The sequence below is a fragment of the Danio aesculapii genome, chromosome 20 (assembly GCF_903798145.1).
Source record: "Danio aesculapii chromosome 20, fDanAes4.1, whole genome shotgun sequence".
Taxonomy (NCBI): Eukaryota; Metazoa; Chordata; class Actinopteri; order Cypriniformes; family Danionidae; genus Danio; species Danio aesculapii.
Genome location: NC_079454.1, coordinates 9473193 through 9477497, shown reverse-complemented (window position 1 = coordinate 9477497; position 4305 = coordinate 9473193). Strand labels below are relative to the sequence as shown.

At 40.0% G+C, this 4305-nt stretch overlaps 1 protein-coding gene across 1 annotated transcript in view; it reads left to right on the top strand.

Annotated features, from left to right (window-relative positions):
• Positions 1–333: 333 nt before the first annotated feature.
• The window catches only part of LOC130213703 (leucine-rich repeat-containing protein 52-like), a 71828-nt gene continuing 67856 nt past the window's right edge, over positions 334–4305 (top strand). Inside the window, exon 1 of the mRNA XM_056445459.1 lies at positions 334–1388. Within this exon, the coding sequence (XP_056301434.1) occupies positions 740–1388 (649 nt within the window). The 5' untranslated portion in view covers positions 334–739. The remainder of the gene's footprint in view (positions 1389–4305) is intronic.

Here is a 4305-nt window from a genome sequence, read left to right as displayed (position 1 = left end):
TAAAATTGTGACTATAGCCCTGTCAGTCCTATAGGCTACTATTCAAGAACTACCATAAACATGCTATTTATACATTACATATGATTTTTACATTATGAGCCATCCATCTGTGTGCTTTTAAAATTTAATTTAGAGGTATATGCAGGTGTCTTTTTTCTGTGTAAATGAGCGGGACGTTCAGGCCTTGTGTCAGACTCCCATAGTGCAACAAGCCTCTCTCTCTCTCTCTCTCTCTCTCTCTCTATCTCTCTCTCTCTCTCTCTCTCTCTCTCTCTCTCTCTCTCTCTCTCTCTCTCTCTCTCTCTCTCTCGCATACACTCACTCACACTCACAGCTGCAGAATGAAGTAGCGCAACAAACACCAGAGTGACTCCACCGCTCAGCAGCACCGCGCGATGGTGCGCCTCAAGTCCGCGTCTCGCCACTCAACAGCGTTTCAACACACAATCAAACTTGGGCACTTTTGAACCAAGTCCGGTCAAGCATTGAGTCAAACTAAGCAAAATGGACAACAAACTATGTCCAGGAGAGTAATTCAACTACGCAACGACGGAGCTCATGGTGATCTCCACAGGACGGACCAAACACGCGCCACGCACGCTCACATCCGCTGTTGAGGAGACTTATTGCGAGTGGATCCCCAGTCGTTCCTGGCCAGCAGCGACGAGCGAACCGGATCCCGCAGATCAATGAAGGATGCGCGAGCGCACGCACAGTCGATGAAGCCGGCTGCGGGATCATGCGTGTTCTGCCCGAGCCGAGCGCGCAGTCACTGCGGCTGGTCTTCCTCCTCGTCTTCGTAATGGATGTAGCCCCGTCCCCGGCTCTGACCGCCGGCTGCCCGGACCGCTGCGTGTGCGACGACCAGCTCGTGGTCCAGTGCGCCGGGCAACAGTTAAGCGACTTTCCTGTAGACCTCCCGCTGGCCACCCGGCAGCTGATCATCTCCAATAACCGGATCGGCGACCTGCCGGCGCTGCAGCTCAACTACCTGTCGGACCTGGTCTACCTGGACTGCAGCAACAACTCGCTGACGGAGATCTCCGAGTCGACTTTTGGGAACCTGCGCAAGCTCGCCTACCTGGATCTGTCTTTCAACAGCCTGGCGCAGATCGAAGACCGGACGTTTGGGCCGCTGGCCAGCCTGGTGATGCTGAGGATGACGGATAACCCAGGGCTGTCGGAGATCCACCCGGACGCGTTCGCGGAGAACGCGGCGCTGCAGGTGCTGGACGTGAGCCGCAACAACCTGACGGCGCTCAACATCAGCTCGCTGATCGCGCTGCCGGCGCTGCGCTCTCTGGGGCTCAGCGGGAACCCCTGGAGGTGCGACTGCGACACAGAGGACCTGTGCCTCTGGATCCAGATTGAGGGCTTCAAGTTTCAAGGTGAGACGCGCCTTTTGTCTTTAAGTACGCTGCAAACTTTCCAAGCTCATTTACTGTTGTGCAAACTGCCAGATGTGGTACAGACGATATAACACACTGCGTTTTGGCAGCTGATATTATAATTCATGCAGTCTAACAAAATAAAGATTCCAAAGGTTTTTTTCTTAACGTGATGACACATAATTACCGTTTTGGTTCCCAAAAGAATCATTCAATGAACAGTTCTTGAAATAACATTTAAAAAAAAAAAAAAAAAAAAAAAAAAAAAAAATACATATATATATATATATATATATATATATATATATATATATATATATATATATATATATATATATATATATATAAACTGAAGAACCTTCAGTTGGAACGGGGAATATTCTTAAAGGTTCTTCATGCGTATTTGATGTCAGTACACTTTTATTGGCATCAGTGGTATCATGAAGAACTTTTGTAATATTTTGTAGAATACCATGAAACTTTTCAGTGCACACAATATATAATAATAATAATACTTAGTAATTTAAAAATTATAATAATGTAAGTGAGAAATTAAAACAGGGTTGTCTAAAATAATTTTGTAGTACATTGTAAAATGTATGTTAATTTTGTTGTAAATTAAAAATAGCTCCTGGTTTAATGATGTCTACAAAATAATTACGGTTTTATGGAAATGACTCCAGAAATAACTTCAATTCAAAGTACAAATTTGATGGTTTGTGTGAATTTTGTGTATTATTAAATAACAAAATTATGGATGTTTAAATACCCATTGCACATTTAACAAATTATTTAAAAAAAAAAATGTAATTAGTGTAAAATTGTTAAATTTGTAATATGTATGGAAATTTAGACCTAAATTGCTGTTTTTCAAAACGTTTGCTTCTAAAATGTTTTAAACATTTCAAGTTAGCGTTTCTATATTAATAACTAAATTGTACATTGGGTATAGCACTTTATTTTACAGTACAGTTCTGCAGGTACACTTTATTATAGTCATTATAATAAAGGTAACAACCAGGTTGCTAACCCGGACTCTATGCTTAACCTTAACCCATGTTAGTTACCTTATTTTACTGTATCTTCTTATTGCACACACTATCAAAGTACAACCTCACTCACTGACTCACTTTCCTTTTGTTTTTTTCTCTCAAAAATTTTATGTTATTTAATTTCCTTTCTTTATACACTCACTGGCCACTTTATTGGGTACACCTGTCCAAATTCTCGTTAACGCAAATTTCTAGTCAGCCAATCACATGGCAGCAACTCAATGCATTTAGGCATATAGACATGGTCAAGATGATCTCTAAGGTTTACAGAGAAGGGTCTGAAAAAAAATAATATTTAGTGAGCAAATATATCTGCAACATAGATTTATACTCACCCATTATTTGCTCCAAACGTTTACGAGTTTCTTTTTTCTTTTTTCACAAAAGAAGACAGTTTGAAATAGCTGAAAACCTATAACCATTGACTTCCACAGAAGGAAATGCCAAGGAAGTCAATGATTACAGGTTTTCAGCTTTCTTATGTATAGTATCTAAGGATTTTTTAAATGATAAGTTGAGGGTGAGCTCTCTCTTTAACAGTCAGGACATTTTTAAAGAATAAATCCACCTTAAATTAATAAAAATAAATCCAACTAAATGGATAAAACCAGTCATATCACATTAGTTAAAATACCTCAAAAACAAATCAGCACCTACAAGTCAAGTTTTAGATTTTCAGAAATATATACTGGCTACCCAATATGTTACACACCATAATATCGAATAATCACTGAGTTCAATACCAGTTGTTTATGCAGCGTGATAACGAAACGCCAATAAGTGATTTGTTTCTATTCATAATTAATAAAAAGATAATTACAGTGCAGCTATTGTGCAGACAACAAGGGAGCAGTTTATGATCATCAGTTAGGAACCAAAGTCTTTACCCTCTGCTGCATTAACAAATGTTATTGCCTTTCCTCCAGGCATCATAATTGAGCGTAATGGAAGTGCTAATTATTAATTAGTCATTTAGCCGATGCTTTCATACAAAGTGTCCCAGTATCCTACACATATTATAAAGTCTCCCTGGAGTAATTTGGAGTAATGTGTCTCATTCAAGGTCACGGTGTGTCACCACTAAACAGGCAACCACATTTTGAAGCCTTGATGCTATTGGAATCATTTACGATTCAGATATTTGAATTGAATCCAGCACTGAACTCCAGACTTCTCGAGGTTTCTAAATTGTCAGCTGGCGTTTCTGTGTGGAGTTTGCATGTATCCATGAATTGGGTAGGCTAAAATTGTCTGTGGTGTATGTGTGTGAATGTGGATGTTTCCCAGGGATGAGTTGCAGCTGGAAGCATATGCTGGATAAGTTGGCAGTTCATTTCGCTGTGGTGACCACAGATTAATAAAGGGACTAAGCCAAAAAGAAAATGAATGAATGAATTTTAACAAGCAGCAAAAATAACTGAGCGTACAACTGGCTTGATTCTGATTGGCTGATGACCTAAAGTGGTGTTCTAAAGTCTAAATATGTCTAAAATATCTGAAGTGTGTTGTTTTTTTCCCTGATAAATGCACAGCTGAAGTAGTTATGGCAGGTCTTTACCGCATTACAGTTCCATATCCCTACACAGAATAAGTTCAGTTAATTCACAGTCTGACAAAATTCGAACAAACTAGTCATACACACAGCATTGTTTGAGGACAAAAAACTGACTAATGTCTTGAAACTCAACATCGTAACAGTGTATTTAAGTGTGGTACACTGTAAAAAGCGATTAGTTTACATAAAAAAGGGAGTAAACCTTAAATGCATCAAACTGACTTTAGGCAGTTTAGGTAGTCATGTAGGCATTCGGACTGACTGTCGGAATACGCCCCCTTGTGGCAGTCGCACATAATTTTTAGTTTTG